This window comes from Odontomachus brunneus, unplaced genomic scaffold, assembly GCF_010583005.1.
Source record: "Odontomachus brunneus isolate Ranch 3 - 2012 unplaced genomic scaffold, Obru_v1 Obru_scaffold_139, whole genome shotgun sequence".
In the NCBI taxonomy this organism is placed as follows: Eukaryota; Metazoa; Arthropoda; class Insecta; order Hymenoptera; family Formicidae; genus Odontomachus; species Odontomachus brunneus.
Genome location: NW_022639589.1, coordinates 258,672 through 277,539, shown reverse-complemented (window position 1 = coordinate 277,539; position 18,868 = coordinate 258,672). Strand labels below are relative to the sequence as shown.

The 18,868-nt window shown below is 35.7% G+C and overlaps 1 protein-coding gene across 1 annotated transcript in view; it reads right to left on the bottom strand.

Moving 5' to 3' along the window:
- LOC116850252 (liprin-alpha-1) overlaps positions 1–18,868 on the bottom strand; it is a 655,857-nt gene that overhangs the window by 494,722 nt on the left and 142,267 nt on the right. Inside the window, exon 6 of the mRNA XM_032828294.1 lies at positions 1,709–1,912. Coding sequence (XP_032684185.1) covers positions 1,709–1,912 — 204 coding nt within the window. The remainder of the gene's footprint in view (positions 1–1,708; positions 1,913–18,868) is intronic.

The following is an 18,868-nucleotide window of genomic DNA, read 5'->3' as shown; positions in this document are numbered from 1 at the left end:
TCCGAATACGTGTGTGCTCGGAACGTCGGGCAACGGGTAATACAAGGAGACAGACGTATGACGTTCTGTCTTCTTCTCTCGCTCAGGCGAATCAGCGATGGTCACGGTGTGATACCAAACAGAAGACGCGGCCCGTACACTGTTTAATATTTGAGAGTCTAATTTAAATCAGTTTCTTGACTTCAATAATATTTAGTTACTTTTAATTATCATGTGTATCGAAATTTACTATTTTAACACAAAACATTGTGTTTAAGTTAAATTATTTAACTCCATTATCTTACTTATCTTAGTTAAATTAACGACATATTTAGTAGGAGCAGTGGCAACTTATAGGAATAGTTAAATTACTCAAATATATTAATTTGACATTACAGATTTAACAGTGCACGTACACAAGAAGCAGCCATGCATGCGCGTACATTATACATGTATGTTGACAGTTCAAGCGTTAAGCGTACTTGGTTCCTCTTTCTGTACGTAGAAGTGCCCGCGTGCCCAGCATCGCTGCCGTGACGGTCACTGTGAAAAGAATAACGTGTGCACGAGAGAAAGAGATGGAACGTCATATATCTACCTCCTTCTGTTACTCGTCGCCCGACGTCAGAGTGCACACGTATACGGACGCATATACGGAGCTTTCCATTTCCATATGCTAGCAAACGGCCCACCTCTCTGGCCTATGAAATTGACCCGCGAGCAATCATCCATTTTCTTCGCCGGTCGCGGCGAGCCGTATGTCCCGCCCGTCGCGTCGCGCGCTCTAATTTGTCCAACTATTTTTATTAATATCTCGAAATTTTACGTGGTTGTTTGAAAAATGACCTCTACAAGTTTTGTTCAGTTTTATCTGTTCTACTTATATTTTTCTTTTGGCATGTCTTATGCGGGACACCCTGTATAGAGAAATCAGCGAAACTTTTTAAACGAGGAATATATGTTGACTTATGTAAAACTTATTCTTACCCACTAGTCATGCAATTATAAAACGTTTAATACAAATACTGATTAATCATTCCATAACATGCTATCATTTAAGATAGAGTATTAATTAAAAAAGTAGTTCATATTATGCGCTTCATAGCGTATTAATTAATATTATATTTGATATCAAATTGAATTACATATCTATACATTTAATCGTATGTTTAACATCTCACATAATTCCGTTTTTATGTAATTTTTTTCTTTTTTTTTTTACAAGACGAAAATGGTATCTAATATTATTTATTTAAGGTCTGATCGTGCATTCTAATGAAACGAATATATAATAAAATGCATGTAAACCAGGTTTCAGTAAAACAAACTAATTTTTACTAAGTATTAGAGCAATAGAAGCTAAAAGTATTAAAATTAAACACGATTATTTTAATAGTCAGTATTGGGATTACACACAATAAATATTACTCAATACGTTTTCTATTCAATTCACATGTTACAGTGAATGCTGTGCACCAAATGAATAATTCATGCAAAATTTAAAACGGTATAACCGTTTTAAAGGTTAGTTTTAGAGGTATAGCATTGAAAACGAGGGGAATGCGTTGTAGAAGATAGAATTTATATAATTTTAATTAAACTTATAAAATAATAATAATTTTTAAACATGTTAGTGTAAATAGACAGAGAGCTACCTGTGAGAGAAGTTCTGTTAATAGTTGACAACTTCTAGTTGTTTTGTTGTACAATACAAATACGGAATTCATACCTGTTTATCGAGAGTGGCTTGTAAGTCTATTACTCGCACCGCTGAGTCCTGATCAGCCGGATCGAGACTCCCATTGCTCAGTCTACTGCCAGCTTCAGCAGATCTCTCTGTACCTAGCTTTTGCTGCTGTATCAATTGTTGTTGTTGCGCTTGATGTTGCTCGAGTTGTTGCTGTTGCTGGCTTTCTGCCTGCTCAGTTTCATTCTGCCCGATCACAACACTACATTCAGAATTTCTCGCTCGCATTGCCTGACCTGCATCGTCGCGTAATTCCAAAGACTACATGTACACAGCTACGCGATTGTACATAACTACGTGGCATGCACTACGGCAGATGCATTCTTATAAATGCAGAGCGTAAATCAATGAGCGATAAATAAAGATTCACCTTTCACATTATCATTTACCACGCTTAAAATGAAAATGTACTCTTAAATGCCATTTGCGCATGAAACGCGTAAATATAATATACAATAAGTATCACATTATACCTATTAAAAATAGATTGATGTTTTAAATGTATAGCATGAAAAATGTAATTAATCGTAATTAATCTGCAAATAATTTCAAACAATTAATATTTATTAAACAATAATTAATGTTTTTCATTAGTTATAATTAAGGAGATGGCACAAATTGCGAAATGGAATGAGTCTTAATTTATTCGAAAAATAGTGTTAAGTATTAAAACACTGTAAAAGGGTTTGAGTACATGGATCTGGGAAATTTTCAATTAAATATGATTTAGAAAAGGACTAAAGAGCCGAAGTGCGGATATTAAGCGCTAATTTATATATTCATTAAATTATAAATTACAAATTACAAAACGTTTCGACAATGGGATGTGGTCCTCTTCAGTTGATAATTGTCAATTTGTCAATACAAGGTCATATTAGATTTAGTCATACTCTGCGTTGGACGTGGCCAGATCGCATTCATTGTTAACAGACTGAAACTTTGCAATTAAAATTGGACGTTTGCTCAGTTGTACAATAACCACAGTTTAAGTATAACCAGTCACGACAGTAGCCAGGAATGTAGGAATAAATTTCCAGTGCGCATGTGCAAACGGTACAATCAGTAATATAGTGGAGCAACTTTTTCTGATATAAGTACATAAATAAACAAAGAAAATTAATAAAGAAAAACCAAGATAGTAAAAAATAGTATAACATAATAAATTTATTCCTTGTTTATTTGTCTCTCAAGAAGTAAAACATTAAATAAACATGGGTGATACTGTCTCTCTCTCTCTCTCTCTAGTCCTTTTACTTGTAACCAAATGTGGTGACCTTTCTTCATTTATCTGTGGTGCGCACGCTGATTATATACAGGCATATGGGACCTAACGCCGATTTCGAACGGCAAATGATGTTGAATACAACAGATAATTATGAAAGGTGTTCTTGGCAAGAGATACTCTCGGTCGGTTGCCGCTTTCTTCCGAGAAAAACACGAGCGTATGAAAAATTTCTTCGGTTCTGCCACGAATCGAACCCGGGATCCCTAAGCACGGTAGACCAGTGCGCTGTCTGCCATGTTATGTTCGCGCTCGGGAGGTGATACTATACATGAATTTATATGTGTTGTTTTTACATGCAATAATATTAGTTCTCACAAAAGAAATTAGTTTTTTTGGTTTTCTTCTAATAATAATAATTCTTCTAATAATTTTCTAAGAAAATTTATTATTTTATTTGTGTAATATATATTGTGTAATTTATGTATTTATTTGTGTAATTGTATAATTTTTGACAAATAAGTAAAAACTTCAACAAATAAATAAATAAAAACATAAACATTTATTCATATATCTCTTTGCTCTTGCCAACCCTTACAAAAAAATACTATTAGTGGTAATAATGTCACTAATAATTTCACTATTAGTGCTAATAGTGTCACTATTAGTGCTAATAGTGACACTATTAGTGCTAATAATAACACTGTTAGTTACACTATTAGAGCTGATAGTGACACTATTAATGTTAATAGTGGCACTGTTAATGACTCTAGTAGTGACATTAATAGTACTACATAGTAGTGACATTAATTGTAACACTATTAGTGCTGATAGTGACATTACTAGTATTAGCAGTGATATTATTAGTGACACCAGTAATGTTAGAAGTGACACTACAAATGACAATAGTGGTAATACGAGTATTATAAGTTACTCTTGATGAGCTGATGTGTATAAGTATGTAAACTTTATTATTACTATAAAAAAACTATGAAATATTATTACAGGAATACGTTTATAAGGTTATTAAATATTATTTTTCCTGTACAAAAATTTATTTTCTATGACAATTACATTTCTACCCAATCAGCAGACAATGTTTTTTAAATATTTATTTTTCATTGTTATTACATTATATAGTTTATTATAAAAATAATATTTATTTAATATTTGTTATACGTTTATATAACATTTATTAAACATTTAATTAAAGATTTAAGAAAAATATTGATATAACATTTATTTAACGTTTATTTGACATTAAAATATTTAAAATAATATTTAAAGAAACGTTTATTTAATTTATTTAATATTTGTATTATATTAATCAAACATTTAAAATAATATTTAAATAAATATTTCTTTAGTGTTAATTGATTTAATATTTATTTTTCAAACATACTTTTTACATTTAAAAAGAACTATTCTTTTTTTTTAATAAATCATTTTTTTCGTACATGGATATACCATATGTATATAATATAAAGTGTCTCTCGGTGAAAGTGACAGTGAGGCAATGGATAAGGTGAACGACTCAAGAAGTAGAGGTCTCAGGTTTGAGTCCCAACATTGGTAAGCAAATTTTCGAAGTACAATTTAAATTGAATTAAATAGCGTGTGAAACAATAAAGTGGAAAATTTAAGAAAAATTCAAGAAAAAAGAAAAATATTTATATTTTTATAATATTTATAAATGTTCACATAAACATTTAATAAATATTTCAAAAACGTTTATTAAATATTTTTAAAACTTTTTTCCAAAAAATTTGAAAAAACGTTTTTTTAATAAAAAAAAGTGAACTTAACCCATTGTTTTTAACGTTTTAAAAGTAACTACTAGAACTATTACCACTAACCGTGTTACTAATAGTGTCACTATAGCATTATAAATATCATTAGTGCTATAGTTCTAATAGTGCCACTAGTAGTACTTTTTCATAAGAGCATATAATACAATTCTATATTTGAAGTAGACACATTAAGTCAGTTATAAAATATGGTCTAATTTTTATTTATAAATTTTGCTTATTATATTCAGCAAAATCTTTAACTCGTGTAATAAGGTTTAAAATACTTATTTGCTCAATAATATCAATTATATTTATTTTTCAATTTCAAAATCTTAATTTCTGAATGATATGTTTATTTCAACAATTTCTTAGATAAATATCCTTACGACTAACTCTATAACAATGAAATTATTATATTTTAAAACTTTGTGTCTTTCTAAACAAAGACATAGAGATAGGTCATTTTATCACATAACTGCGACATCAAAAGCACCGATAGTTACTGCTGTAATAGACATTATATTTAAACTATGTTATAACTTACAATTGTTGTTATTAGTCTCAGCAAGCAATAAAGTGCGATCGCTGAGCGTGTTATACTTTTTCATCTGCAGTCGATGAGAGAGAGAGAGAGAGAGGGAAAGAAGGAAAGGGAGAGAGAGAGGAGGGAAGAGATAAAGAATTCAGATATCCGGAATATTAATTCTTTTTTTTCTTTAGTAACCACTATTATTTTTTAGTAACCACTGTATTTTAAAATTTCATTAATTTTTATTATTCTTTGTAGCAGAAATACTAACAATCACGCAATATTGATTATTTATATACAGGGTGTCCCGCATAAGGCGTCCAAGAAAAAAAATATAGATAGAATAGATAAAAGATAGAACAAATAAACAAATATTGTATAGATCATTTTTCAAATAACCACGTAAAATTTCGAGATATTAATTAAAATAGTTGGGCATATCAGAGCGCAGCGACGCGGCAGGCGGGACATACAGCTCGCCGCAGCCGGCGAAAAAAATGGACGATTGTTCGCAAGCCTATCTTATAGACCAGAGAGGTGGGCCGTTTGGCATACGAAAATGAGTAGCTCCGTGTGTACGTGTGCGCTCGTCTATTTTCTTCGCCGACCGCGGCAAGCCTTATGTCCCGCCTGCAGCGACGCGCGTTCTGATTTGTTCATCTATTTTATTTAATAACTCGAAATCTTACGTGGTTGTTTGAAAAATAACCTATACAATATTTGTTTATTTTTATTTGTTCTATTTATATTTTTCTTCTTGTCCCTTATGCGGGACACCCTGTATAATAAAGAATAATAATAAATTATGATTTAATTATTAAAATGATTTAAATATTAAAATGATTTAATTATTTTAAGTATAATGTTGTGTACTTTACGATGATCAATACTCGTAAGAATACTGATTATAAAAACAGCCTATAACAATAATCTTAACTGTTATTTGATCTATTTACATGTGAAAGTACAGTTCGTTATACAATCTATTATACATTCAAAAGAATAAAATTCATTGTACTAGTGTGTCTTATGTTATATTTTTTTTTAAATTATATATAATATATAAACAAATACTTCCGCTATGATTTCTATTGGTCATTTCAATGTTTTTACATTAATTTTCATCCACAAACTTTTATAGTATACACAATATTCGGGTTTTATAACAAATAATATATAAGATGTTTCAGACTTTGAAGTTACCTTCAGTTTCTGATATTTCCGAGAGTTTCCCAAAAATTCTGTTTGCCAGTGTTAATTCTGTTTTTATTTTGAAATTGGATAGTGTTAAAAAGTTGGGAACACATGTTTACCATAAAAGCCTATCTGAAGTTTCTGATAATAATATTTTCATTTTTGGGAAACTCTCGGAAATATCAGAAACTGAAGGTAACTTCAAATTTTTTAATGTCAACATAAGGCAGTATGAGTATCGTTGAATAGAGCTTTAAAAAAAAACAACTTTTACTTGAAAAAAATTTAATATCCCTCAGAAATGAAAAGATAATTATAGATGTTCAAAGTGTCTGCCACCTTGATGAAGACATCTTTCCATTCTTTGTTTCACGCTACTGATAGAACTTCTGCAGAATTCAGAGAATAACAAGCTACCTGAATCTGCTATTCGGGCCAAACATAATAAACACAGAAAATAACAAGTTAGACAGATAGAAATTACAAGCTAAACATGGACGATTAGTCTCGATGCGCTTGTATCTTACGACACATGAGTCGATGCGGCTAATCCTGAAGTCTCGAAATCTCATAGGTGAAAAAATTCAGTATTACACGTACAAATGTACACACAAAGTGAGTTTGTCCTTCAAGCCGCATAGTTTGTCCTTTCGTGCATATGTACAAATATATTTGGATGTATGGTAATATAAGTGTACGTAAAAACGCACACATTTTCCTGCATATTTTTAAACAGTTTTACAACTGCGTGAAGCATATGTTTAAATATGTACACATAAGAAATACATATGTATTGTGTTTCAATATATATACATAAAATATGACATATGAGAACGTTATATCCGTCGTGATTGTCTCCGTAGTCGCGCTTGCTGTTGTCATCGTAGTAAACATCATCGTGGTCATCGTCGTCGTCGCTCTTGCCGTCGGTGTCATCGTATATACATAAGATTTCGACGCATATGGGAATGTTTTCTCCATTATTGTGATCTTCATGGTTATGGCTGTTGTTACTATCATAATCAATGTTACTATGATCATCATCGTCGTCGTTATTGTCTTAATCGCTGTCGTCATCGTCATCGCTCTTGCCGTCGTTGTCGTGATCATTGTTGCAATCATTATCGACGTCGATAAAACTGCATAAAAGGTAACACTATCGATTTTTTTTTTTTTTGAAATATTTTATAAAGAATAAAACTCTGAGTAACTTTTTCTTATAAAACTATGTAGGGGTCGCATATTCGGAGATATTCGACTTTAAAGTTTTGAAAGTGTACATGTTATAAATAGATCTAACACTGGCAATTATAAATAGAAATATAATAAACAATAAATGTATATGTGCAGGGATGGAGTCCCTCCCTCGTGCATATACGTGTACTGTTTGCTATATTTACTTTATTTTTTAATATACATAAATAAAACTACATCGTGTTTAAAAAAATTTCTTTTGTTCATAACTTTTTAATGACTAATTATCGACGGCTAAAACCTCTCAAAAGTTACTCACAAAGAATATTCACGAAGTGTATGTCTCCGATTTCGATGAAACTTGGCATATTTATAGAATGGTAAAAAATAAGAGACCCATATTTTTTTATCGACAATGGCTCAGATTTAAGGGATGAAACTACACCTCAAAGTTTCATGTCCTTTTTGCTATCTCTGTAACTATTGGAAATAGAAAAAAACTTTTTAGCCCATTTTATTTTTTATAAAAAATCGCATGACTTTTGTCTAAACAGTTTTAGACCTCGACGTCACCATATTCGTCATCGTCACCGTCATTTCGTTATCGTTGTGATCCCTATTGTTATTATCGTCACTATTGTCGTATATATTCCAGCATCAAAGCCTTAACACTTACTAGTTTAATCCTAGTTCCAAACGAATTTATCAATTACGCGTAATATATGTACTTATTCGTACATTATGACTATTGATTATTCTGACTATTGATATTTCTGAAAGTTACTTCCTCGAAATAACTAACAGTTACAATACATGAATATGTAGACATATTGCATGTAACTAGAAAATTTGTTTGGAACTAGATTCTGTAAATGCTAAAGCTATTATGCCGAACTGCATACATATATTTAATATTTGGGTAAAAGTGGAGTTTTTATGGGACCCATCTCTGATGGTCTTCATGTTGGTGTATATTATAGAAACTCACCCTCCTGAGAAATATTAAAAAGATTTTATCCGTCGTTTATTATTTATTAAGAAGTTATTAACAAAAGAAATTGGATGACTAAAACTTTTCGAAATTACATATATTAAATCAGATAAATATTGCATGTATATGCCTATGTGTATATTTTATACATAATATATACATAGAAATACAGTAAATAGTACACGTATATGCGCGGAAGAAGGGGCACAGTTCTCCCGAGCATATACGTGTACTGTTTTACATACATCAATTTAATAGTAACTAAAAGTATTATACTTACAAGGGGAGAACCAGGTAGTGCAATCATGGATTTCGCTCAACTTCAGATATGTTTTAGTACTAACCCCCTACTGATTCGTGGACAATACAATACAAAAGTGGTTCAATACAATACTCAAGCATTCGCGAGAAATTTGCTACGAAAGTTTCTCATGCACCTTCTATACCGAATTAGTAAAAGGGTTTAGTAGATAGCGGCAACGGATAAAACACAGGACTAGAACGCTACGTTGCATGTTCGAATCCTAATTTTTCTAATTTTTAAAATTTTGTTATCTACATTTAAATATTGCAATATGTGAACACATGTGGAAGAAAAAGTTATTATGTAATAATTATTAAATTTAATATTAATACTTTAAATGTAGTATTTTATATTACTTTAACGCTTGTAATCATACGAGTAGTATCGATTTGCAATACAATTAAAGACTCCAAAATAATTTTTAAATTTAAAAATTCTGCAGGAAATTTTACTTTTACATTATATTACATGACTAGTCAGGGCATTTCTACTGCTGTGGAAGTTTTTCTGTTGCCGAAAAATCGATTATGAAGCAGTTATATCTGTTACCTGCGGAAACCATTATTTTCTATCTGATAGAGGGAAGTAGAGACACGGGTAGCACTTGCTTTAAATTTGGCTGTTTCACTTCATTGTCAATCGAACGTTTATAACGTGTCGTATAATCCAAATTAATTATCGAAAAGAGTATTTTTTTTATGTAAATAACGTGCTTCTCTCTAACAAATTTTTAAAAACCATATGTTTGTAAGCTTTATTCAATGTGATTGATGTAAAGTAACATTGGGTTTTCTTGATGATTATCATCCAAAAATTTGTACACCTTCCAAACAGGATACCAAAGAGAATTCCGTTATATAAAAATAAAGTAGATTTAAAAATGATTAGGAGTCTTTAATTGTATTGTGAATCGATACTATTCGTATGGTTACAGGCGCTAAAGTATGCGAATATAAAATATTACATTTAAAGTATTAACATTAAATTTAATAATTATTAAATAATAATTCTTTTACTCCACATGTGTTCATATATTGCAATATTTTGTAAATGTAGATAAAAAAAGAAAAAGAAATTAGAAAAATTAGGATTCGAACATACAACGTACAACGTTCTAGTCTTGCGTCTAGTCTTATCCCCTGCGTTATGCCGCTATCTACTAAACTTCTTCGCTAATTCGGTATAGAAAGTGCATGAGAAACTTTCGATGCAAATTTCTCGCGAATGCTTGAGTATTGCATCATGCCACTTGTCCACGAATTAATGGGAGGTTAGTAATAAAACATATCTGAAGTTGAGTAAAGTCCATGAGTGCACTACCTGGTCCTCCCCTTGTTAGAGTATTATATTTACAAGGAGATGCTAAATCGATTTCTGAACAAGTCATAGCACGTTCGCTAGCTGCAATGCTGAGCATCAACATCCTAACGGGGTTTGTGCCAATAGGTCTTTGTTTGTAAGAAATTACAGTATAAAGTATAAAGTTTGGATCGTGTTATTTAGAATCATAACACGATCCAAACTTCCACGATCAAGTATCTGAGACTCATCTTGGATGGCACATGGGGGTTTCAGAAGCACTTCGAGCTTCTGGTCTTCAAAGTTGAGCAGAGTGGCTGGTGCCTTAGGCAATCTTCTGCCCAACTTCGGCGGTCCGTAGAGAAAGGCAAGGCGACTGTATGCCGGCGTCGTCCACTCCGTGATCCTTTACGGGGCCCCGATCTGGTCGGGCGAGATGGAGAAAAGCCAGGGAATTATTTTCCTGGTCCATCGCTCTCAGCGGTGGATCGCCATCCGTCTGGCCAGAGCGTACACGACAACGTCGCATATGACGCCGGTCCTGGCCGGTCTCCCCCCGTTGGAGCTCCTTGCGCTGATGCACAACGAAAATTATCGGCGTGTCAAGGAGCTTCTCAGAGGGGGAGACCATGAATACCTGGCCAGGGTCATTGGAACGGCCAAGAGGCAGGCTCGTCAACGCTTCCTCCTTAAGTGGCAAATACACCTGGAGGGGACGACGGGCCGCTCTGGATATCGGGTCGCCGAGGCCATCCTGTCTACAAGAATGGGTAGACAGGGCCCGCGGAGAGTTGTCTTTCCGGACAACACAGATACTCACCGGACATGGTTGTTTCGGTGAGTACCTGCATAGGATAGGAAGGGAGCACACTTCCCGCTGCCACCACTGTAGAGCTGAAGTAGACTCGGCGCAACACACCCTGGAGCATTGTTCCTCCTGGGCTATAGAGCATCCTGGTCGGGGAAACCTCTCTCCCTAGGGGAAGACAAGGGCTGGTCCACCGTCATCTCTTTCTACGACACTGTGATGTTGCAGAAGGAGAAAGCAGGATGCGGCGACAGACAGAGCAAGGCTACCTCGCGAGACGAGGAGAGGCGCCCGAGGAGGAGCGGGCGCCTCTCCCAGTCGCACACCTACGCGGCATAGAAGGGTGGCACACCCGCAGGCGGGGAGGGGACGACACGCCAAACGTCCCCTCCCCTGGTGTACCTACGGATGGACCGGGCCCAGTCGGCGTCATCAACCGGCGAAGGGCCCGGGGGCGTACTACCAGGAGGCGGGAACGCATCGCGCAACCCCCCCTCCCCCCTCCCAGTCACGCGGAGCATGACTAGACGCCTCCGGGATGGGAAGGATGCAGTTCTCCCACTCGCACGGGGACCACTGACTCCCCTCCCAGAGTACGGCGCGTCCTGACCGTAAGGAGAGAGGGGCGTATCGCCCACTCCTCCCGGGAGACCACGGTCAGGACCGTTTGGGTGGGCCGGGTCGTACAGGAGCGACCCGGTCCCCGATACCCCGGATAGATAGAAGCGGCGAGACGGGGAGGGGCCACGTCTTGTCGCCGGGAGAAGGCAAGGAGTGGCCGGGGGTGGTTCTACCTCCCCCTCCCGCGCAGTAACGAGGGGGCGGGTTTGCCTGAACGACCCGCCCGGCGGCCGAGGGCGTCCCGGAAGTTATGCGCAAGCGGTTCCCGGGGCGCCCTCACGACGGCCGCAATGAGCCCTGGCAGAGGTTTTAGTGGGTTGGCTCCTTCCCCCAGGTTTTGACGGAGAGGGGGAGTGTCCCACACTGCCCTCGGGGAGGTCCTGTCCCCCCTGGGGGCGTGCGTAATACATTTCCTTTGCCTAAAAAAAAGGGAGTCTCAGTCTGCTCAGCCACGCCGCCTCGTTGAAAGACAGCCGTAACTTTAGCCATATGTGCGATACAGTCCCACGAGCCAAATTTATACTGTAATTTCTTACAAACAAACGTTTATTAGCACAATAAACCGTTAGGATATCCGTTAGGATATCCGTTAGGATACCTCCGTTAGGATATTGATGCTCAATATCGCAGCTAGCAAACATGCTATAACTTGTTCAGAAATCGATTTAACAGGTTATGACATCTCCTTGTTAGAGTATTATACTTACAAGGGAAGCATACACCCTCTGGGACTGCGATTTCGCTGTAATTGCGCAGGTATATAGTATTAGTAGAGTAGTATTAAACGCTAACCGGAGATGATGCACAATTCAAGCAATGTCGAGAAAAAACGCTTTAAAATTTCGCTCGCTATTTAAGTACAGTAATGGTAGCTCGGTGACTAAGCGGCGGTGGTGGCAGAGCAGAATAGGCGAAACGCTTACGAGTCTGCAGACCGCTAGTTCAAATCCAGTCTGGTTTTATTTTTTTTTTGCATACATTTAGTTTATTACTGTAATAAGAAAAATATATAAAATATATAATAATGCGCGCGAAAATCAGTGACATCGTCGGACATTTTGTTTGCAGTGTGATGCAAACCAGACACTGTAAATATAAAAAATATATATATATATATATATGCATGCATGTAGACGGCGCAATAAATTATTACAATACATACGTAATGCACATGTCTATTTATTTCACAAGTATAAAAATACAAAATACAGTAAAAATCCGTCAACGCAACTATTTTATATATGTAATTTATGCATGGTTATTATAAAATAATTTGTAATAAACGTCTTTGAATATATTCGTATTGCCGTTAGAAGTTTCGTAGAGCATAAGTTCCACTTCGTTTTACAATTTAATGTTTTATACCTGTGGATATGATCCTTGAAAGCTAGTTTCCTTTATATGTAAATAACAAATGCGAACAAAGAGTCTTTCTTTGATCCTATGGCAACTTTCGTAGAGGGACCGACCCTGCGCACTAGAATCTGCGATTCTAGAAACCGTTAGTCTACCATTGACTTTCATCGAGGACGCTTGTCTATACGTGGAGACTGAATTGTGTCTAAAGTTTGTGCCAAAAATATGGAAAATTTACCGGGTCCATCTATTGGGAGCATAAAAAAATAAATGGAGGAAGATGTGCATGAGAGATTAACTAATGAAGATCGGAAGATATTTTGTATTTTTATAATTGTAAAATAAATAAACATTTGCATTACGTATGTATTGTAATAATTTATTGCGTCGTCTACATGCATGCACATATATATACTTTTATATTTACAGTGTCTCGTTTACAGTGTCACACTACAAGCAAAATGTCCGACGATGTCACTGATTTTCGTGCGCATTATTAAATATTTTTTATATTTTTCTTATTACAGTAATAAACTAAATGTATGCAGAAAAAATAAAACCAGACTGGACTCGAACCAGTGATCTGCCCGTAGCGCTTCGCCTATTCTGCTTTGCCACCGCCGCCACTTGGTCACCGAGCTACTATTACTATACTTAAGTACCGCGCGAAACTTTAAAACGTTTTTTCTCGACTTTGCTTGAGTTGTGCATCTTCGATTAGTTTTTAATACTACTCTACTAATACTACATACTTGCGCAATTACAGCGAAATCGGTGTCTCAGAGGGTGTAGGCTTCCCTTGTTAGTGTTAGGTAATCTTATATTTTCAAGTAAATTAATTATTTTTAACAATTTTTTATTGCGGATACATTATTTTATTCCAAACGATTTTTTTCACATAAGAAATTCCATAAAGATTCGAAATTATACGTCATATGTAAATATTCATTTATAAATGCATTTTCAAAATTTATGTAACTTTTGAATTTGTTCAAGCGACCAATTAGTTGAACGACAAAATAGCAACTGAGAGTAATAATACAGAACCAAACATATCAAATAAGAAGATACACAATAGAAAAAATCAAAACAATATAAATTTCGAGTACGATAAATATACTATATAGAACACGTATATATCATTGCTTAAATATGTATACACGGTGTCGGCAAATTACGTTCTATTTATGAAATTTCGGTAATTTCTTACATTAGGGGAGCCACCTCCGATGAGCTCCTCCTTGACACATGCTATCAAGATATTATCCCTGAATAACATTCAAAAGGTTTTATGCGACGTTCTTTGTTTGTTAAAAAGTTATTAAAAAATTATTCTCATAAATGGAATGTAATTTTTGCACACAATGTATATGGAAATATGTTAAATAATACATGTATATGTGCGGCGGAAGGGCTTTGCCCCTTTCCCCGCACCTCCCCTTGCAAAAAAAACTAACTCTAACCTAATCTAACTTATCTAATGAAATATTCTAACAAGATGATGAAAATTGCAAAATTGATTTCAGAATGAGGCATAGCGCGTTCTATAGCCGTAATATAGAGTATCAAAACCTTAAAACAATTTGGGTGAATGAACCTTCGTTTGCGATGCAAAGTGAAAGTAATAGAGCCGTCCCGCAAAACATAGCAGGGCTTTTCAGCAGCAGCTGAGTTGAGCAGCGTAGCTGAGCAGACTAAGGCTCTTGCGCTTATCCTTTTTGGGTCGGCGGCGAGCGTTCGAGTCCGGCTGACGAGGTGATGGCGTGCAATGTTTTTTTTTTCGTACTGTTTAACATATATTTATATCTGTAGTATAAATATTTTGTATTTCTATGTCGATGTAATTGTTATGTGAGCAATTAGGGCAGTGTCACGTCGCGGTAATGAAAAATAATGTGAAAATGTGTTATTTAGAATCATTGTAGACATAATGTGTTAAACGTTTTGCACTATGCATAATATGAAAAAAAATAAATATATAATTCAAACAAGATAATCGTTCATGGGCAGAGAAGTAAACCCAAACACAATATAACACGTAACATACAACATACATATGAAAGCCTCAAATATCTAAACAAATATCTAAACATACATGTCTGTTGTAATTTCCTACTTGACGATATAACGTGTTTGCTGAGATACTTCTTTGCCCATGTACGACTACTTTATTCGAATTATATATTTATTTTTTTCCATATTATGCACAGTGCAAAACGTTCAACACATTATGTCTACAATGATTGTAAATAGTATATTTACATATTACATTATTTTCATATTCAGCTACGCCGCTTCAGTGAAGCCCTGCTATGTTATGCCTTATATGTGACACGGCTCCATAACTCTCACTTTGCATCACAATATTTCGGAAATAAAGGCCCATTCATTCAAACCTTTTTAGGATTTCGATACTCTATATTATGGCTATCGAACGCACTATGCCTCGTTATATCCGTGTAAACCGTATATGATGGGTCAAGTTAGGGTTAGTTTTTTGGGAAGGGGATGCGGGGAGAGAGGTTCCGCCAATCTTCCGGGTATGTACGTGAACTGTTTCCCACATTTCCATATACACTGTGTACAAAAATTATGTTTCATTTATCAGGACCTTAAATAAGTTCTCGCTGTTTTCCAACAAATGGCGTTACCAGAATTGCGTGCGTGTAGTTTAAGATGGAAACATATCTATAAGAAAGTATTATAAGCAAGCTTGAAATTCAGTCTATGTCATTTCGCCGAAGTGTAAACAACTTTTTTTTATACTGTTAAACATGTCAAGTTTCGTGTCAAAAAAAGAGTATTTGCGGGGAATTTTACTGCACTACTTTATTCAAAAAAAATCTGCAGCTAAAGCACACAGAATTCTTGTTGAAACTTACGGCGACCATGCACTGTCGGAAACAACATGCAGAGATTGGTTTAGACGCTTCAAAAATAATGATTTTGATGTTGAAGATAAAGAACGCTCTGGCGTACCGAAAAAGTTTGAAGACGAAGAATTGGAGGCATTATTTCATGAAGACTCATGTCAGACGCTAGTTGAACTTGCAAAATCATTAGGAGTTGATCACACAACAGTTTCAAAACGTTTGAAAGTATTAGGAATGATTCAAAAGCAAGGACATTGGATGCCGTACGAGTTGAAGCCGAGAGACGTCGAACGGCGTCTTTTCACGTGTAAACAGCTGCTTCAACGGGAGAAAAGGATAGGTTTTTTGCATCGTATGGTGGCTGGCGATGAAAAGTGGATACACTACGATAACCTTAAGCGTAGAAGATCGTGGGGTAAGCCCGGCTATGCATCAACATCGTCGGCAAAGCCGAATATCCATGGTTCGAAGCTTCTGCTTTGCATTTAGTGGGATCAGCTGGGTGTAGTTTATTATGAGCTGCTTAAACCGAACGAAACCATTACGGGAGATCGTTATTGACTACAATTGATGAGTTTGAGCCGAGCATTGAAGGAAAAACGGCCTCTATACGAGCAGAGACACGACAAAGTGATTTTGCAACATGACAACGCTCGACCACATGTTGCACAACCGGTGAAAACCTACTTGTAAACGCTTAAAGGGGAAATCCTACCCCACCCGCCGTATTCACCAGACATTGCCCCTTCCGATTATCACTTGTTCCGATCGATGGCCTGGCTGAGCAGCACTTCCATTCTTATGAAGATGACAAAAAATGGGTCGACTCTTGGATAGCTTCAAAAGACGTGTCGTTTTTCCGACGTGGAATTCAAATGCTGCCAGAAAGATGTGAAAAAGTAGTGGCTAGCGATGGACAATACTTTCAATGACATGTTTTTTACGCCTTTTTTAAATAAAGCATTAATTTTCACGAAAAATCAGCGAAAACTTATTCAAAGTCCTCATATAAAAAAAAATGTTTAATAACTTTTTATCAAACAATAAGAGACGCATAAAACTGTTTAAATGTTATTCAGAGATGTATTCTTGATACTATACAAGGTGCGTCAAGTATTTAAGGACACTCACATGTGTTTGCCACTTCGTAGCAAGTTTTTTTTTTATTTTTCTTTTCAAATCATAAATAGAGGACAATAAGTTGACTCAGGAAATGAAAAGACACGCTGTTATCGTCGCTATACACGCGAATCACAGCGATCTTGAAATCTCCCAATTTTTGAATGTCGCCCGATCGTTTGTTCACAAAGTTCGTCGAGAGTTACAAGTATCTGATGGCAATGGGGAAAGTGTTGCCAAGCGCAAAAAACATTTACGTTCAGACACGAAACAAAGCACGTTCAGACACAGTTAGAACATCACTGTTTGTGCAGCAAGTCCAAGGCATTATTGATGAAGACCCTTCAAAGTCCATATGGGCCATATCGAGAGATCTTCAAGTTTCTGAGTGCACAATCCGTCGCATTGTCCACGAAGACATCCGGTATAAATCCTACGTGATGCGCAAAGGTCAGTTTATGTCTGCACAAACTCGAGAACAGCGATTCATCCGGGCACCACAACTTTTAAACAAGTTAAAACATCCTGAAATCTCGGATATGCTCTGGTTTTATTCTGACGAAAAAAATTTTGAGCAGGATCAAAAAATAAACCGACGAAATAATAGGTGGCTATGTGCAGATCCTTCAGATGTTCCTCATGTTATGCACACAAAGTTTCCGGCAACTGTCATAGTTTTGAGAGTGGTGAGCAATGAAGGACACGTCATGCCACCCCACTTCTTCCCTCAAGAGCTTCGGGTGAATGCTGCTGCCTACATTGAGGTTTTGGAAGCAGTTGTGAAACCTTGGATAGATAGCGTGCGTGGTGAGAGGCCATACGTATTCCAACAGGACTCTGCTCGTTCACATAAAGCCATGACGACGCAAGATTGGATATCCGAGAATCTGCATAATTACATAACCCTAAACATGTGGCCACCTAGCTACCCGGATCTTAATCATTTAGATTACTACGTATGGGGCGTTGTTGAACGGAAGACCAATAAATATCCGCATAACACGCTTGATTCCCTCAGAGCAGCTATTACCAGAGTGAATGACGCATATGGACGAGGATCATTTGATTCGGGCGTGCAAACGTTTTCGGCACAGAATTGAAGCTGTTATTGCCGCTGAAGGCGATTTTATCGAATAACTGTATAACCTACGAATCATTTACTTTGCTGTAAAAACTTCATTAAAATACAATAAGTTTTCTAAGAAATATACAAATTTTAGTTTTAAAGTTAATATGTCCTGAAATACCTGACGCACCCTGTATATCAAGGAGGAGATGTTTCCTCTAATTTAAATAATTACCGAAACTTCTATTGTTAATAATTTTTTAACGTACAATGAACGGCTAAAACCTCTTTAATGTCAGTACCTCGCTAATGTCAGTAGCGTGTCTTTGATAATATATATTAATCTTTAGACTACCGGGAAAGCCACTTTTGTAGCTTTGTACAAATCTCAAAATTCTGCGCCATGTGTATGTTACTTATATAGAAAAATTGTTTAGAAAAAAAACCACTTTTTTAATGAAAAAATGCCGGTAGCCTAAAGGAGGTAGGTTAAGGATAAGGTCATCGGAGGTGGGTCTCCTAAACTCCACTTTTACCAATATATATATATATATATATATATATATATATATATATATATATATATATATACACATATATACATATATATATACATATACATATATATACAGAGTGGACCAAAAGTCTGGATACACCCAAATATGTCATAAACGATGCATTTTAGAAAAAAATATTTTAGACAAAAGTTGTAAGGTTTAAAAAATCGCATTCAACAACAGTAGTTATTTGACATAGGATGGTGTCGCCAAGGACAA